Here is an 18,181-nt window from a genome sequence, read left to right as displayed (position 1 = left end):
AAATATTGTGTACTAGTAAAGACATGTATGGGTAACATTAGGGCAATGTTTTTTAAAGATGGAAGATCTTTAACACTGGGAATTTTGATGTTCATTTACTTCCCTGTGCTGTGATGCTAACAGATCTTATTAGTTAAACTGGGTCTTTCTGGTCAATACTTGAGTGGGAGGTTTCCAAGGAAAACCTAGACATGGTAGGAAGTGGTGTTGATGATTCAGTAAGTGGTATGCTTCCCTTTGCGTCAGGGTTGAACCAGTGCCCAAGCATGGTGTTAATAGTACACTGTACTTCTGGAATTAGCAGGAGACATAAAAAAGAGCTTCTGATCATGTGTGGCCATTAAAGATCCCATGGCAATTTTCTTAAAGGTAGACTGCTAAATCCAGTGTACTAGCTATATTTAAATGTGGCATATTACATTTTGCCTACACTCAATAAGTTCCTCAACAGTTTTAAATCAAGTTTCAGGGTTGATCCCATCGTTATTAACCAGTGAAGTATACTCTCTGTGCTTCTAGAATTAGAAACTATTGTGTTTCCTTAGATTCAGAGTATCTCATATGTATTTATATGATGCCTACCAACATAAGGCTATGCTCCCATTTTGGGGCCACTAATTCATACTGTATTATAAACATTGCTGGCATAACTCCATTGTTAGTCCAAGAATTTGACCTTAAATATATGATAATTATAAATATATTAATGCTGGAATCTTGATAATTAAACTGATCAGATCTCTTTCTATTCTAGATATTGATGAATGCAGCACCATTCCTGGAATCTGTGAGGGAGGAGAGTGTTCTAACACTGTTAGCAGTTACTTTTGCAAATGTCCACCTGGTTTTTATACAGCACCTGATGGCACAAGATGTATAGGTGAGCATAAAACTGTTGAATCAGTAGATACAACTAACATTCATAAATCCATAAATGTAGATAATAGCATACAGAAATGTATTTAATTAAACCATAGGAGTGCTCTTGAAATCCCTCTTGAGAGCAAATGCCCATAGCCATTGTCGAAAGTTAGTGTTCTATTTTTTTGCTGTTGTAGCTAATGATACTCTTGCAATTTAACACCATGTTCATGTGGCTATTCCCTTTCTGATATGATTTGATATTTTGCTGTATATCCTCACCCATACTTTTAAAGTTATTTACTGTACTCTGTCCTTTTCCCCTCTTCTTTTATGTGTTATGCTGTTAAAAAGGTGTGTTGCTCCAAAATAAGTTGAAGTTGTTTTATAGGGTTCCCCTTATCATCTTGTTCTCTCCATTAATTTTTGTGGTAGCCTGCGTTATGCTCATGGTTATGTTAAAAAACAACCCTTAAAATACATTCCTAGACATAGAAATTTGAACCATTGTCAGTCGCACACTTTATAGGTTTTATTCAAATGTTTTTCATTAAAGAAAATAATCTCTAATGACTCTAATCAGCCTTGTTGGTGGCTGTGATCTTTGAAGTGCAGACAGTAGTGTGTGTTTTGTGACATTGATAGCGTGGAGGTGCTATTGGTCTTACTTTGAAGGTGATGGAATAGATATGGCCCTCTAAAGCAGTCTTTGTGTCATGTTGTTTAACATAATGCTCCAAAGCTGTATCCCTGAAGTTGCTATTGTGCTTCCAGACAAGGTGTTGGAGGTTGCCAAAGCAGGCTGACTGATCAACAAAGTACAGTGCACTGGCATGAGGATATCCTTCCCAGGAATAGTGTTTAGTACTTATTGACTGATGATATCCACAGTTGTCTAGAATAAGATTCATATGTTTCGAACTGGGCAAGTATTTTAGGATCCGCCATTATTTTTTCGTCTTTCCTTTCAAAATACTGCAAGTATGATGTTCTCTATTCAGTCTTGAAAGCCAGAGCCTTCATAGTCATTGAAGTGATGAGCAGAAGCATTGTAAGTGATATACTAAGCCATGAGCCATCATTAACATTTGCATCATGTCCATAGCACAGTGTGCTAAATGTGAAGCATTGTTAATTTATCTGCACAAAGTTTAGATTTATGTCTAATCTGTAAGGTGTACCTTTGCACTATAAACAAGGACATGGCCAAAATCTGCATTAGAGTTAGGCAGAACACTTAGTCTTGATTAGGTAACAAAATACCTGTCCTCAAGTAAAAAGTATTAGGTAAGTGTTAACTAACTGGGACAGATAGGGCCTTCTGAGAAATTTATCCCTCCTGGGTCTACAACTAAAGGTCCCTGGATTAAGAAGCAGGGATTGGAACTGCTTCTGTCCTCCCTCTGTCATCCTGCCATCACTTCACCAGCCTCATAATTCAAACAGCAAAGAAATGAATGCAGCATAGAGTACGTTACATAGATGTTTCATTTGTATTGGCCCAGTCTACAATTCATTTTAAAATGGTAAATTTTTGGGTTGTGGTTGGAAAAAAAGATTGAAAACCTGTAGGATAGATGGTTTAATATGTCTTTTCTAGCTAAAAGTTTCATGATTCTCTGATTTGAATTGAATTAGTTCTAAAATTTAGACACATGGCTGACCTGTTCCATCAGCTATAGTACTGCTAATATCTTTGTTTAGGTTTCCAGCTAATGAAAGGCAAACCCACTGCAGACTGTTTCATCACTGAATTACATCTGTTCCCTCAAAATAATGGGAAAGTTCCCTGGCTTTGTATACAAACTATAGTATCTCATCTGCTAAGCTCTGGATAACTGAGTTGCTGGATAATTGAAACACCACATCCTGGATAATTGCAACACCCTTTTTTAAAGGAATGTTGCATGCTGATATAAGATTATGTCCACATTTTTCTTCTACGTTTTCACAGTGAATGTTCTTGGGTTTTAAAACCAATCTGGTTTATAGTGCAGCATCAAATCATGATGCAGCCTGTTTTAAATTAAATTATGTTTGACATGATGTAATATCCTGTGAGGAAAATTGCTCAAAGCTGCAGATTGTGTCATAGACTTTGAAAAGGTGCTTGGGTGTTTTTCCTGCTCCTCCCTCCCCCCCAAAGATAGGACATGTTTGTAAAATGTTGCTAGAGCGGAGAAGGTGAGAATTGGTGTTCTTTGTACAGCACCTACTAGCCCATTTTAGACATGAAGCTAACACATCTTTATGAACAATGTAATGGCACTTGTTGCAGTTGCATTGTGATTTCTTGCTCTGCCACCTATCTGTAATTTCCATCATCATTCACTTCAGCTTCAAAAGTCAGGACTAATGAAAAATAAATTAATGTATGGGAATTGTAGTTTGTTACTGTTCAGCCACAGCCTTTAAATCAAAGCTGAAATAATAATAAATTGATGTTGCTTGTAATAACGTAGACCAGCGTTTCCCAAACTATGGGTCGCGGCTGCGGGAAAAAAATACCGGGCCTCAGTGTGGCTGCCGGGAGGGGAGCAGAACGGGGTGGGCTGGGAGGAGGTGTGTTTGGGATGGCAGGCGGTGGAACCAGGGCTGGATGGGGGGGCTGGATGGAGGAGATCAGGAGGAGGAGGATGGGAGAACCAGCGGCCAGAAGCAGGGCTGAATGGGGGCAGCGGGGCTGGTCGGGGGAGGGTTGTCGCGGGAGCGGGGCTGACCAGGGGAGATTGGTTGGGGGTGGGGGGGAACCGGACGCCGGAAGCAGGGCTGGACTGGGGAGATCGGGAGGAGAAGGGGGGTGGGGAGCAGGACTGACCCGAGCATATGCAGACCCGGGCACATGAGTGAGTCCGGCCCCGGGGATTCCATTTTGCGCCCCACCCCCGCCCATACCCTCCCTTGAGTAGTTGCGAATTGCCTGATTGGTAGACACACTCACGCAGCGTGAGCACATCTACCAGCCAGGCAGTTCACAGCTAAGGACTGATACACCTAATTATAATAAAACTTACCTAATTAGAAAATACCAGGTATTTTATATGTCTGGTAATTCCTCAATTTATTTCCCGGACAAAACCCTCAAATACCAGACTGTCCGGTACATAACCGGACACCTGGCAACCCTACCCTTCCTTGCACCCTCCCTCCTAGCCAGATACCGTACCCCCAATCTGCTCCTGCTCCCGCCTCCTGGAGTGCCCATGCGGCGCTGGGTCCCCCAAACCCTGGCCCGGGCTGGGTGGATGATGTAGCCGGGTGAAACACTGAAAATTTATTCATTTTTCATTCTTTTTTTATATGCGTTTATATTTTTGGGCTGCAAAAAACAATACTGAGAAAAAACGGGTTCCAACTAAAGTGAAAAGTTTGGGAAACCCTGATCTAGACAGCTTTCTATCCATTTTACAGTCCATTTATCAAATCCATATTCCCTTAACTTGCTGGCAAGAATATTGTGGGTGACTGTATCAAAAGCTTTGCTAACACTGGGACTGGGGGCTTTGGGAGGACTAGAAACAACTTATTTGAATATTCATCATTTGCTTAATGAATATGCAAATGAATGTTACCAGTCCTCCAAAAGCTCATGAATGGATTTACTGGTCCCCGTGTCAAAAAGTTTGGGAACCCCTGACGTAGACAGTTACAGCACCATAGGGCTTTTCTGTGAAGGCACTGAAACATTTTATTAAATGTTGAACAAACTTTTTCTTCTTTCTCCTTTTTTCTTGTCTCCTGCACTGTTGTTTATAATTACTGTATTATTTTATTACAATGTGGGACTCTCAGCTCAAGTGTTGTGTGCTTTTTTTCCTTCAGATCACAAGTACCCTTCAAACATTTTATTTGGTTTTAGTTCCTATTGGGTTTGCACCTCTGAATTTCACTTTAGCTTTCAGGTGTCCATGATGAGCTTAAGAACTCAAAGCAAAGTCTTGTTAAAAACCACGGCACTCCACCTGGTTCTGAAGTGAAACCATGAATCTGCCCATGGTTTGGCTCAAAATGGGTCCAAAATGGCACAGAAGATTTGGGAATCTCTCTGTGTTGCCATCCTCACGCATTCATAAAACATGAATCAAGTCAAAATGTCATGTGGTTGGCTTAAAAACAATGAGATTAAAAAAAATCTCTTTGGGATAGTTCTTATTTGCTTGCTGGCTTTTGAGTCTTTATAGTTCCCATTTTGAAGCTTTATTCTGCAACCATGAGGGCTAGATATTAGGATTTTTCAAATGAAAGCTGAGATTTTCACACAATCACCTGACTTCAGGGACTTAACCAAAACGTCAAATGTATAGCGTAGGAGTGGGGAGCCTTTTTTGGGCTGGGGGCTGCAGACCCCAGGCAAGTAGATATTTTTGTGCTACAGCTCCGTTGTGGGATAGTGGGGAGGGGGGTGCCAGCGCAGGCTCCCCAGTGCTGGGGAGCGGGGAACCCCAAGCCAGGGCAAGGACTGAATCCAGGGAAGTCAGGGGCCATAGGTTCCCCACCCCTGGTATAGAGATTCACAATAAAAACCATTAGAGTTGGCAATACTGAGTCCACTAGAGAAAGCTGTAGTGGGTTTTGAGTTTTTAACACTCTGGGTGTGTCTAGCTACATGGCTCTGTCGATGGAGCCACGTAAAGTAGTTTACTCGACATAGTCAATGAAGCAGGGATTTAAATAACCCCAGCTTCATTAAAATAGAAATGCCTGCTGCGCTATGCCGACAATCAGCTGATCCGGAACAGCGCGGCAGTTTAGACGTGGCGTGGTCGACAAGGGAAGCCTTGGTCGACTGCTCCTGTAAGCCTCTTCCTGCTGCGCTGTGCTGGATCTCCGTTGACGGAGCCATGTAGTCTAGATACACCCTTTCATCCTACCATGTCTTACCTAATTACTTGTATTTTCTGTTAACTATTTAAAATTAATATTCTTGATACTGAATCAGTCCTGATTAACCAGGTAAACCAATACAGCATTAGGAGCAACAGACCATTGGCTTTGCGAATCAAAGATGTGTGTTTTATAGGTCTGGTAATTTCATGTGCATTTCTTTCCCCCGTTAGACGTACGTCCTGGATACTGTTTCTCTTCTCTGACGAATGGCCGTTGTGGCAATCAGCTCCCCCAAGTTTTAACTAAAATGCAATGCTGCTGTGACACCGGACGATGCTGGTCTCCTGGAGCAACAAGTGCCCCTGAAATGTGCCCAATCCGAGCTACTGGTATGGATCATCTTGCATTTTTTATAATAATAGTTTAGCACTTACTTGTTCAGTTACCCTGTTTCACGAGTAATGTTTGGAATGTTCACTTAGCTGAAATCTTATGAAAAGGATTGTGGCTAGTGGTGAGCAATCTCTAAAGTGTTGGATGTTCAGTCTAAACCTAACTTTTAGGCATCCTTCTCAAAAAATCCTGCAAAAAGGTATTGACTTAGTCCCTCCATAATCCTGTAGTAGGCTCAAGTTCCTTCCCATCTCTCCTCCCACCATGCGCTCCCGTAATCTTTATGACCCTTTGTCTGGTCTCTCAATCATCTGATTGTCATTTTTTTGCTGAAGGCTTGCAAGCACTGAGGGGCCTTTTATTTTAGTTGTGTGATTCCTCTCCATTCATCCTGACTGTCAAGGAATTCATGTGCTCTGCAGTTATTTGCCCCACATTGCATTGAGTGTCTCAGAGAACATGACCTGTGGAGTCTGGGCTGGTGAGGGCCCAGCAGAGATGTAGTACAAGTGAAACAGAGTGGGAAGGGACAAAGGAAGGATCTGCTTTAGCATGTTGAAGAGAAAAGGTGGACTGAAGGCCTGCTGGAAAATCACAGCAAAGAAGAGCGTAGGAGACTTGAGGAAGATTACAGGGGGGAGAGCTCACGGTAAATCAGGAGCTAGGAGAGGAAGCTTGGTTAGAGTGTAGGTGGAGTAGTGACTTTCTTTATTGATTCCTGGCTCAAGTAGGTTAAAATAGGATGGTGAGTTGTAGGGGAATGCTTTTTTCAAAGGCAGGAGGGAGGAGTGGGAGCTCCCCTCTGCTTTTAACATGCTGCTTGCTTTCTCTTACACGATTCCTGATTATTCCCATGTAACAGCTGAAGAAATCAACTCAGAAAAGTGGTTTGTCTAGGATCACACAGTAAGTCCGTGTCAGAGCAGAATGTAGAACTTAATCACTTCCTGACTCAAACCTGTGCTAGGTCTGTCACATCATGCTTCCTGGAGCAACTTTCTTAGCTTCTCTGTTGATTTGTATTTAGGACCTTTTCTGGTAACAGTGTGTGGGATACAGTGTAGCTACATCCCATGGTGAAAAACAGGTTGTGTCCACATTGCAGTGTGCGTGATACTGGAGAAAGTCTCAGGATCCTTACTTTGTTACCTCCGCCATGCCAGAGCCTTTCCCCACTGTCAGTCTTTCACGGTGGTGGGGAAAGGCTCTGACATGGAGAATGCTGCGGGACACTAAAAACAGCAATGTAGATATGGGAAGCACGTAGTGTGTAGAAGCCATGTGCCTCTCTACTTGCCTAAGCAGTGTCTCACTTTCTACACTGCTATTTCTACCCATGTAATGGGATTGTGAAATATGTATCGCACATAATGTATACCATACATACACCATAATGTAGACCTAACCTAAAATGGAGTTAGTAATTTATAATTTCCTTTCTAAACTGCTTTCAAATTCTCTGATGGAAGGCTAGATACACATACAATGCACACGTGCACACAGAGCATTATCATCAAAAGTATTCCAGGCTCACTAATTTCTAAATATGTCCGAAGGGTGAGCCCAAATCTAGGAATTGTAGGGCTGTCAGTGAATTACATTGGAAAGGCAAAGTCTCTCCAGTTTTGATATGGAAATTTAATGTAATACAAAATAGAGCACTGGTTGCATAATTGGGCAGTTGTCTTTTCAATGTGGGCAGCAAGCACTCTTGCAGCTGTTACTATAAAGTAGGCTGTTTATGGCTGGCAATTATAGATGGAGATTAGAGTTCCAATAAAAAAGGCTTGCACTGTATTCTGTTGCGTACCACAGCAATAATTGTTTATACTGAAGGGCAGAATTTAGCATTAAAACTATAAATACTTTGAAATTGTTATCTGAAGTGTTCAGCCTAGTAGATCCACTTCTCACCTTAACACTTCCTTGGTATTGGCTCTTGGGTCTGTTGGGTGGATTTCTAACACGGGTGCTGTGATTTGTTTTGATGAAAAGAGGATGGTCCAGTAATGTGTTATATTTAGCTACTTTGATACACCATCAGACTTTAACATAGAGTTATTTCTCTCTCAGAAACTGGTCTAATTGTATACACATTGTCTGTCTGTCTTTCTGTCTGTCTTTCTGTCCCTCCACCTTCTCCCCCATAACTAGATTCCTTCTAACTGTGATACATTTAAAAAAATACTGTGATCCAGTATAAACACTCTCTCTAATTATGCAGAGCATCAGAGAAGTTCCCTGTGACCTCACAAAAGTGATTTTTCTAAAGTAGACACTCAGGCTATGTCTAGACTGCAAAGAAAAGTCGGAAAAAGATACGCAAATTGTGAACCATAATTTGCATATCTTTTTCTGCTTTTTGTTGGAAGAGGCTTTTCTGAAATTTGACCTGTCCACATGGGGCCAAATTTTGGAAAAACCTCCTCTTTTGGAAAATCCCTTCTTCCTCATACAATGAGGAATACAGGGATGCTGAAAAAATGCGTCCACTTTCTCGGAAACTGTTCTGAAAAAGAGGATACCCCCAGGATCCAGGAAAAGCTCCGCAGTGTAGATATAGCCTAAGGATATATCTACACTGCAAGGATATTATGGGATACTGAAATAGGTATCCTGAAATAGCTACTCTGTCTTTTGAAAGCGTCCGCTAATGCAAAATATAGCGGACCTGCTATTTCAGCATCCTTGTAAACTTCATTCTGTGAGGGATAAGGGCTGTCTCAAAATAGTGTGTTATTTCAAAATTTGGCGCTGTGTAGATGCACCAAATTTCAAATAGCTTATTTCTAAATAAGATATGCAATTTCCGTAGTGCAAATTGTGTATCTTATTTCGAGCTAAGGATGTAGTGTAGATGCACCCTTAGGGTGTCCATATGTAGGTGTTTAAAAAGGATTAGATCACCTGTTTGCTGATTTGAACACAACAATAAGGGATTGGGAGTTGCAATTCAGATGTCCATTTTTGAAATTTGGTCTCCTACTCTGTATTTACAAGGGAGTGAAGTCTCTCTGGATTTCCACTAGAACCACTTTTATGCTCCAGTGACGACAGGATATCTAGTGTTCCAGTGGGCAGTCATTGTTGCTATCTTGTGTCTCCAGTTCGGGATACTTCTCCTGGTTACCTCTCCTGTCCTGAAGATGCATGTAGTCATTAGCAGATATTTAAATCTGTTCAGGTCTGCCTTTTTCTCAGCATTCCTTCTAAATGTTCTAACATAAAAGTTGTTATAGTCTAACTGAAAGCAGATTTAACACTTTTTCTGAATGAGGAGTGAAAAAAGAAAATTACAACAAATCTGACAAACTTAAATCACTCCTCCCTTCCCCCATCCCAAGCTCTTATTTAATAAAAAATTATTGGGAAAGACTTAAAAAATATAGAGTAGTAAAGGGGAGTACAGTGAAAAGTAGATCAGCCTGGCTGTCAAAGAGTAGTAAAACAAATCAAGTATTAGAGGGGTAGCTGTGTTAGTCTGGATCTGCAAAAATGACAAGGAGTCCTGTGACACCTTAGATTAACAGATGTATTGGAGCATAAGCATAAAACAAATCAAGTGGATCATGAAAAGCTAATATTATATTTAACAAATCTACTCTTCCATACTTATTCAGCTTAACTTTCCTGGATGTGTCCTTAGGAATAGGTAAATTAGGAACTAATTTATCTCTTAGCATTATTTTTACCAAATTCCTTCATTATATGCCCCAAAGCCTTCAAGGTTTGCGTGCACATATGGCTTTGGGTATACATGTTTTGTGGGCATGATTAAAAAGTTCACCTGAAAATGTGGCTATGTGATCATCCATTATATCTGCATATTACATCTTTAAAATATATGTAAAATTGCTTTCAATATTATAGGTTTTGTTAATGTAAGATATGTAGCCTTCAGGTTCACTGTTCTTATACTGGGCTAATCAAGGTAACTTGAAATGTGAATGGAAGACAAAAATTCAACCCTGGAGCCTTAAAATTTCACTTGACCTATAGGAAAGAAGAATTTTCTTAACAGAAACTCAGTGTTTTTCTGTGAAATCCATCCTATAGGACTGAGTGAATTTTTAAGACTTCAGGATGGTAGTTAATTTGGGATCTAGTTCAAAAGTTCTTTTGCCCATTGAATTCATCAGAGGTTTTGCCTAAAAGGGACTAAATAAATACAATAGGACTGGTTCTTTGATGCCCCCTCATGGCTTTTAAGTGTAGATTTCCAATTACATTTTCTCTTTTTACTGGTAGTATTCTGATGAAATGTGTACTAAATTCCAAATTAGACATGAAAGCCAACTCACAGATTAAGGTCCTTTGTTATGAAACAAATTCATTTAGTTTCCATTTCCCAGAAGGGGTATTTCATGTCTGCTATCACCAGACTGACGTGCTTTGTATTCAATGTTTCAGAGGAGTATCGCAAGTTGTGCGTGGTAGCCAGTCTAGTGCCTGGGAGACCCGAAATTTTTCCAGACCGTCCAGGTGAAGTCCCTCCTGTTATTTATCCTCCTGTGATCCCCGGAATACCACATCAGCCGGACTTTCCTGTTCCATCACGGAGCCCACCTGCACATGGTAAGAATAAATATTAGCCTTTTCCCTCTAGGATATTGGCTCTTCACATTAAAAATGTGAATTTCTTAGGAGCAGTATGCTGTCTCCTATTGCTGCTGTCCTGTGCTTGCTTTGGGTGAGGCATGTGCACTGACTGGGTTTCAGGTTAACTACATCCCGTTCTCCTTGTTACCAGGTCCCTTGTGGTAGACTTGCATTCTCTGTAATGCTTTTCCCTTCTAAATGGATATATAAGGCTCAGTCTTGAGCCTGAATGTCTGTGCAGGGGAGTAAGGAGTAAAATCCCAGCCCATGATAGTACATTAATATAATGGACCTCTCAGATACTTCAGTTGAATTCAGTAAAGTCTCCCAAGGATATGGCAGGAAATTGCTGTATTGCTCACACTTGCATCAAGGAGAACAGCTGCTGCTCCCTGGCTGCTGCTTCTAGGCAGTTGGGAATTGGATGGGGAGAAGGTGGAAGCAAAGCTTCAGTTCCCTTCGGCTGCACACTCATCCAGCACATTGGATCATGCAAGTGAGCCACCACAAAGAAAGAAGTAAACTATTCCAAGGAGAAGGCTGGGGGAAGGTTAACTGTGTCTGGTGTAGGGATGTAAAAATCCCTATCAATCAGTTAACCAGTTATACATTAGGTTAACCTAACATTTAACCAATTAATCAACTAAGCGGGATCCTGGGCAGGGGACCACTGCAGCCCAGCTAGCGGGGCTCCTGCTTCCAGCTCCGCCCAGGGCTGGCTGCTGGTTCCTGGCCCCAGCCATGCAGGGTGGCCCCCACGGGAGCTCTGGAGCAGCCCTCAACCCATGTGAGGCCACAGGCATGGGGCTGCTTCCAGGTAACTGGTTAATCATTACCCAAGAAGCATCACCCAGCAAGGGTGACACTTACCAGCACATCTCTAGTCAGGTGCAAAGAGGAAGTAGGAAACGAACTGATACTCTCAGAGTGTCAGTTCATTCCCTGTCCTGTTGCTTATTCAAGCTGGCTTGCAAAATGCCAAAGCAGCCAACAGTGAGTACTTGCCAAGTGATACCGCATAATTACCACTGCAATCTTCTGAGTGCCTGTGCAATTACTAGCTATAAAAATGGAGATATTTGAGGTACTGTGCTATTGTGTAGCAGCTGTTGGTTAATGATGACTTTTTATAGTCCCTATATAATACCACACACCTACTTTATTCTTCATGCATCTGTGTGTGTGGGTGGTTTGGGTGGGTTCATAAATGTTGTCATGCAAAATGGGAAAGCAGAATTATACATGTTACCATCAAAAAGTCAACATTTATCAGCAATTCTCCGGCAGTGCTGTTTCCCCACACGTAGTGCTACCCAAGTTCTTCTCTAGCTGATGATGGGAGGTAAATGTTAACTTTTTAATTGAGAACACTGAATTGTGTATTACAGAAAATCATTTATAACTATTAATTTTCTTTTCTAACTTTTTCTTTTCAGTGGTCTTGCCAGTTAATTTCACTGACTATTGCCAGCTATTCAGACATCTGTGCCTTAATGGGCGCTGTATCCCAACTCCTGGGAGCTACCGCTGCGAGTGCAACAAAGGATTCCAACTGGATGTCCGAGGGGAATGCATTGGTATGGGATTTTCCATGTGCCCTGTAAATCGGACAGTGATAATTGTACTGTTTTCCTGGCCCATACCGTATAAAGACCTTCATTCATTTCTTTTTAAAACAAACCCAGAAGCTGGTTCCATGTTTAGAATGGCTGTAACACTTAATTGGATTTCAGATGCAAACTCATATTTATAATGGTTTTACCATTTTCCTAGAACTGGAAGGGACCTTGAAAGGCCATTGAGTCCAGTCCCCTGCCTTCACAGCAGGACCAAGTACTATCCCTGACAAATGTTTGCCCCAAATCCTAATGGCCTCCTCAGGGATTGAACTCACAACCCTGGGGTTTAGTAGGCTAATGCTCAAACCACTGAGCTATCCTTCCCCCCGTGTATCCCTCTTTTACATGTATCCCTCTAATGTATTACATGTAAAAAAATCCCTTGTGATAAATTAAGTTTTAACCACAATCAACCACACTTTATGCTTAAGAAAAATATTTTTAATTTTAAATAGTTAGAATACTTAGAACTTAATCAGTTTAAAATGTTGCCTGCAGTTTAAATATACAATTTACAATCACAGAGTAAAGTAACATTTATAAAAATAAGGTCAGATCTTATAGTCCTTATTAAGCAAAATGCCTAATGACTTCAATGACTATTGATTTATTGGCATTTTGCCCAACTAAGCAATGAATAAGGAGGCTTTAGCCCACTGTAAAGTGGAAGTTATCTACTATATATTTGAGGGAGTTTGTCTGTCTATCTGTTCAAGAACTTGTCCTAAACGTTAAGAGCTAGGACAACCAAATTTGGTACCCAACTTCCTTTTATCATAACTTAAAAGCAAAGCCAGAGTTTGGTTGTGCCAGGAAAATGTTTCCAGAATGGCATTGTTTTTCATAAAACCATACAGAAAAAAAGACAATCACCACGCAGGTGAAAAGGACTGGCTAGGGAACTACCCCTTCCCCTGTCTGGGATTGCCCTAACGCTGAGCTTCCCACACCACTGGGCCCTTTAGGGAGGGCTGGGGGGCCTGTAGCTCTTCCTCCTCCCCCTCTCACAAGTCATACAGGAACGTTGCTGGTTGTTCCCTTTAGTCAGGGAATGAGGGGAAAGTGCACAGTTTCCTGCATACCTCACTCTGGCTGGGGAATGCTGGGAGCAGAGGAACCTGAACCTGCCCCAGCTGGGGGGGATATACACCCTTTCGCCAGCTGTCCCCACTGGAGCTGCAGTGGTCATAGAGAGGTGCTTTTCACTGAGCTCCAGGCTGCTGCAGTGAGAGTGAGCTGGGATAGTCCTCTTTCCCTTGGGCAACCTGCATACTAAATTCCTCATTCCCAGCCCCACCTCAAAGCAATGATTTAAATAAAGAAAACCAAAAATTAATTGAGGTAAGGATCTGAGCAATGCTGGATAAATCTTCTAGTTGTAAATAACAGCAGGTATTGATCTTCTGCTAATAAACACATAGGCTACATCCATATTGCGCATTCTTGCGCAAGAAGATATGCAAATGAGGTGCAGCGATTAATATCGCCATGCCTCATTTGCATTCCTAATGAGCTGCCATTTTTGTGCAAGGGGCTTTTGTGCAAGAAGGAGCAGTCTACACTGCTCCTTCTTGTGCAAAACCTGCCTCTTACGCAAGAGCCATTCTGCCTGAAAATAAGCGTCGGACCGTCTCTTGCACAAGAGGAGGGTAGACTGCTCCTTCTTGCACAAAAGCCCCCTGCGCAAAATGGTACTCATTAGGTATGCAAATGAGGCACGGCAATATTCATCTCCGTGCCTCATTTGTATATCTTCTCACGCAAGAATGCACAATGTAGACGTAGCCAGATAGGATAATGTTTACAATACAGCCGCTCCCATGGAGCGGTCATAAAGGCAGTCCCCGAGTTACGAACGCAACCTGCGCTTACGAACAGCACGGTCGCGTGTAACTCAATTGGGTCCGAGTTACGACCAGATCGAGTTACGGCCAAGTGTTTGGTCCGTAACTCGTTCGTAACTTGGAGAGAGGCTGTAGTCCCCTTGCATTTGTCTGTGACTAGCAACCAGATTTAGAACATGCAATTCTAGAGATGAATTCTAATAATAATTTTAAAATGTAAACGCAGCAGTTTACATAGAGACTTGCTCTATTTCGAGGTTTGTTTGGTGTGTTTTTTTTTTTTTTTTTTTTGAAGGTACAACATTTATATGGAAAATAATTTTTGACTTAATATCCAGTGCCTGCCTAGAACTTTTGAATATGAAATACTATATGTATAATATAGAATTATATTGGTGAGGGAAAAGATTACTAATTTTTGAGTATTACATAACAGGTTATTTTAAAAAGTATGTTTTGCTCATGTAAAATATACTAATAAAATAGCTCTCAGGCCTGAATACCTGCCAAGCAAATGTCTTACTAAAAATATCCGGTCTATATTTTACAGATGTCGATGAATGTGAGAAGAATCCTTGTATTAGTGGAGAATGTATAAATACCCAAGGATCCTACATATGCCAATGTCGTGCTGGATATCAGAGTACGCTTACTAGGACAGAATGTCGAGGTGAGCTACAGCATTATACCTAGATGTACTTCTCTGTACACACCAGGGAGGGATAATATTTTGTTATTCTTAGGCAAAGTTAAACATATGCATTGTATAAGTATTTTTTTTACATAAGTGATATAGTTTAGTAAAAAATACCTTTTCGAAAAGGCTAATGCAAACCTACCTTATGGTTGAGTTGGTACCACAAAGTACTAAGTCTCAGAGGAGCCCAGGATCATGAAAAGAAATTTGGATGTAGGAGAATTTACCTATCTCTGAGATGCAAAGTGCATTTTTCACCACTCTCAAACATTTCTGGACAGTGTTGGGATATGAATTTGGTTTTAAAGTTGCATCTGCTCCCTTGCTAGTTGATTGATTAGATATTTCTGCTGAGAGAGCATTTGATTACTCAATGAGGGCATGACTGGAATATATTACAGGAAGACAATCATGCAAATAGGGTGAGTTTGAATGCTCAAAGACTCAGATTTGTCTTCATCATATTTCCCCTTTCTATACAAAGAACAGGATTTCCTACCCATTCTAGGGATGTAAGGGAGTAGCTGACTAGACAACTACCTGATAAGCCTATGCTTATTGGGTAGTCTAGTCAACTATTCGCATTCCCCCCTTCTCCCGCTGCCTTTGTATCAGAGGCAGTAGGGTGGGGAGGGAGCAGGGGCTGCTACTGGATAGGTAGGCAGCCTGGCTTAGTCGTGGCTCGCACCTGGTATGGGACCAAATCCTGCTGCAGCTCTGCAATTTAAAATGCAGTAGGAGCTGGGGAGGAGGTGGGGGGCGAGGCGGGGTGGGAGGCATGAGCCGGGACTGAAGGGTGCTGCCTATTGACTAATCAACTACTCCAATAGTTAAATACCCTACTTAACAGCCCTCGCCCACACGCCCACTCTGAAGTTGAGTGTAGTAATAGAGATGACCGTAAAAGAAAAAAGGGAAGGTCTCAAATTCTCTTCAGTCTTAATACATAGCTTTTAGTATCTACTGAAAAGTCCTGACATGAAGTGGAAGGCTTTTTTTCTTTGTTTATTTAAAATTATTACCTAGGATCTGCTTTATCAACTTCATTTTCACAAGAGTCCTGTGAACTGTTTCTTCAGAAAACTAGTAGGGGACATTTAGTGACCATTGAGATGGCATTACAGGGAGACACAAGGGAATTCATGTAAAGTGCAGTTCTTTTCCAACAAGGTGACTGGAACTGGATTCTTGCCTCTCCTCTAGCCTTTTGGCTACTACTATATGATAAGGACTTCCAAGAGGTAGAGTTCCTAAGAAGTGAATGAGTGGCACAGAAAATGAATGAGATGGGTTTTTCTGGTTATTTTTGATTATGGGAACTCAGAACATTATTTTCCCACTGTGCAATGAAAATAGTAATTAAACCCAGAAGGGGATTGTGAGTAGTCTTTACAGAACCTAAGGCTGCCATGACTGTTTTTAGGATGGACTATTGTACAGGAAGTCCCCGGGTTACGTATAAGATAGGGACTGTAGGTTTGTTCTTAAGTTGAATCTGTATGTAAGTCGGAACTGGCATCCAGATTCAGCCGCTGCTGAAACTGACCGCCAGTTCCGACTTACATACAGAATCAACTTAAGAACCCCAAGGTCCCCAAGTCAGCTGCTGCTGAAACTGATCAGCAGCTGATTCCAGGAAGCCTGGGGCAGAGCAACTCTGCCTCGGGCTTCCTGTAGTCAGCGCTGGTCAGTTTCAGCAGCAGCTGACTTGGGGACGCCTGGGGCAGAGCAGCTGGGGTGCTGCTGGGTTGCTCCAGTAGCGCCGCTCCTCGGCGCTACTGGACCAACCCAGCAGCACCCCATCTGCTCTGCCCCAGGCGTCCTGATTCAGCCGCTGCTGAAACTGACCAGCAGTGGCTGAATCAGGACGCCTGGGGCAGAGCAGCTGGGGTGCTGCCGGGTTGGTCCAGTAGCTCCCAGAGCGGTGCTGCGGGACCAACCGGCAGCGCCCCAGCTGCTCTGCCACAGGCGTCCGGAGAAAAGCCTAGTCTGCTGCGGGGGGGGGGGGGCGTACTAGCTGCGCCCCCCCCCACCCCACCCCAGCGGACCAGGAAGACACGGGCGGCGGACCAAGACGCACCGCGGTCCCGCTGCCTGGGTCCTCCACGGCTTTGCTCCCCATCTCCCTGGTCTGCTGGAGACCAGCAGACCAGGGAGACGGGGAGCAAAGCCTCTGAGGACGCCAGCAGCAGGACAGCTGCGGGGCGTCTGGGCTGTCCCGCTGCCGGCTTCCCCGAGGCTTTGCAAAGCTGCGGAGGGGCTCGGGCAGCAGGGCAGCCCAGGCACACCTGGGCTGCCTCGCTGCCGGCTTCCCCGAGGCTTTGCAAAGCCGCGGGAGGGCTCGGGCAGCGAGGCAGCCCAGGCGCGCCTGGGCTGCTCCGCTGCCGGCTTCCCCGAGGCTGGACTGCCCCGCTGCCCGAGCCCGTCCGCGGCTTTGCTCCGCGTCTTCCTGGTCTGCAGACCAGGGAGACGCGGAGAAAGCCCCGGAGTACACGGGCGGCAGGACCGCGAGCCCCGTTCGTAACTGCAGATCCGACATAAGTCGGATCCGCGTAAGTCGGGGACTGCCTGTATATCAGGATTGGGTGTCCAGTCTCCTGTCTCACAACCCCCTACATGTCTAAGCAAAGACCAGTTGCTGATGAAAAGCTGGCAGGTGGACTGTGTCTGATCTGCAGATGTACCAAGGTAAGACAGAAACTTACCAGAGCAACAGAGTGGGTCTTCTGCCACTGTAAGAATCCATCTCCCCAAGAGACAGTAACTAGGTAAATGGAAGAATTCTTCCTACAGCTACTGTTGCCCTAGGACTGTCTACACTAAGGTGGGGCAGGTGAAGAAGGGGAGTCAGCTCAGCTTGCTTAAGTCTTTCCAGAGTGTGGATTTTTCATGCCTCTGAATAGATTTAGCTGTGCCAATATAATTTTTCAGCGTAGACCAGCTTTTAGTGTGTTTTGCACTAGGAAAGACCAAATGAAGAAGTGAAGATAATGACCAAAAGCAGTAGTGCTTAAACTAACAATTTATTACAGATGGCATAGGTGAAAATAGTACTGAATGAAGTCAGAATTGGATACTCTTAACACCATTACTTAGAGGAGCCTCAAGAAAAAAATAATTTGGGACTTTTATGCGTGGTTAAAGAGATATTATAGGATGCTCAAAAGAAAGTAAAGTTCGTAAATCACAGTGGAATTAGGGGATCAGAGTTGGAAGCAAAGAATTAAAAAACAAAGCCTAGAGAAAACATCTGCAAGCAGCCCTAGCAATGAGGGGACTAGACAGGCGCATGACCAAGTGCCTCATTGCCAGAAAGCTTGAAAAGAAAACCACCAGCACTG

General features: G+C 42.9%; 1 protein-coding gene across 2 annotated transcripts in view; it reads left to right on the top strand.

Annotated features, from left to right (window-relative positions):
* Nucleotides 1-18,181, top strand: part of FBN1 (fibrillin 1) — a 221,505-nt gene that overhangs the window by 90,028 nt on the left and 113,296 nt on the right. For both annotated transcript variants that reach the window (XM_006135061.5, XM_006135062.5), the window contains exons 9-13: nucleotides 755-880; nucleotides 5,919-6,077; nucleotides 10,492-10,656; nucleotides 12,117-12,257; nucleotides 14,694-14,813. In XM_006135061.5, the coding sequence (XP_006135123.2) occupies nucleotides 755-880; nucleotides 5,919-6,077; nucleotides 10,492-10,656; nucleotides 12,117-12,257; nucleotides 14,694-14,813 (711 nt within the window). The remainder of the gene's footprint in view (nucleotides 1-754; nucleotides 881-5,918; nucleotides 6,078-10,491; nucleotides 10,657-12,116; nucleotides 12,258-14,693; nucleotides 14,814-18,181) is intronic.

Source organism: Pelodiscus sinensis, chromosome 14, assembly GCF_052426305.1.
Source record: "Pelodiscus sinensis isolate ZL-2025 chromosome 14, ASM5242630v1, whole genome shotgun sequence".
Taxonomy (NCBI): Eukaryota; Metazoa; Chordata; order Testudines; family Trionychidae; genus Pelodiscus; species Pelodiscus sinensis.
The sequence above is the reverse complement of the archived record's forward strand: the minus strand, read 5'-3'. Positions and strand labels throughout refer to the sequence as shown.